We start from the raw sequence: 828 nt of genomic DNA on the forward strand, positions 1-828 counted from the left end.
CCCCGCCCTCCCCAAACAAGAATTCAGCAAGATAATTAAGCTCTGGATGTTGTCAAGAATTTAGAGGGTACTTTCGGCTGGCTAAAAACTTCTTCCGAGTGAAGTGGTCCTCTAACTTTATCCAAATTCAGCCAGTTTCCTCCCCTTCTTTCTCTGAATGGCATCAGATAGCTATTAAAGCTTAATTTCGCTGGAGAACTGCAAAGCATTACTTTCACCAACTTAGGTGAACTCCTTTGGACTATTGAAATTGCCTTTATGTTTGCCAAGTCGGCAAACAAAATATCAGGCTTTGTTCTTTTGATTGAATGCCGGGTTGGGGGGAAAAAGAGAAGAGTAAGAAAGCCCTGCCTTTTTTTTTTTTTTTTAACGCCCCCTCCCTTTTTTGGGGGGATGGATTGTTGTGGAACCGGGGAGATCCCGGTTATTGTGCGCTTCCCCGTCAAGCGAGATAATTCTGTGAATGGAACTGTGCGTGAGCATCTTGTCTGGCGGCGCTGCTGGTGTGTTGCTGCTCCCCTGTGCTGCGGGCGCGCGGCGGCGGCGGCGGCGGCGGCGCGGGCTGCAGGGCGGGTGCTGCCCTCCAGTGGACCCGCGGCCGGCGCGGCCCGGCGGCCCTCTGCGCGGCAGCATGCCCGCGAGCCGGCGGCGGGAAGGGGAGCGCCGCGCACCCGCCTCTAGATGGTAAGCGGCGCCCGCGGGCTGTGCAGGTGCGCGGCGGCTGGCCGGCCTGCCGGCCCACCAGCGCTGCGCAGCCCTGGGCCGCCCTCGCCGATGCTCTGCGCGCGCCGGTGCAACGTCCAGCTGTCCTCGCGTACTTAAGATGAT

At 58.2% G+C, this 828-nt stretch overlaps 1 protein-coding gene across 20 annotated transcripts in view; it reads left to right on the forward strand.

Annotated features, from left to right (window-relative positions):
• The window catches only part of Tcf7l2 (transcription factor 7 like 2), a 180815-nt gene that overhangs the window by 136850 nt on the left and 43137 nt on the right, over positions 1-828 (forward strand). Inside the window, exon 1 of one of the 20 annotated variants that reach the window (XM_048807355.1) lies at positions 665-684. The exons of the other annotated variants lie outside the window; for them this stretch is intronic. Coding sequence (XP_048663312.1) covers positions 682-684 — 3 coding nt within the window. The 5' untranslated portion in view covers positions 665-681. Of the gene's footprint in view, positions 1-664; positions 685-828 lie in introns of those variants that run through there. 20 annotated transcript variants of the gene reach the window in all.

The sequence above is a fragment of the Marmota marmota genome, unplaced genomic scaffold (assembly GCF_001458135.2).
Source record: "Marmota marmota marmota unplaced genomic scaffold, marMar, whole genome shotgun sequence".
NCBI classification, from domain to species: Eukaryota; Metazoa; Chordata; class Mammalia; order Rodentia; family Sciuridae; genus Marmota; species Marmota marmota.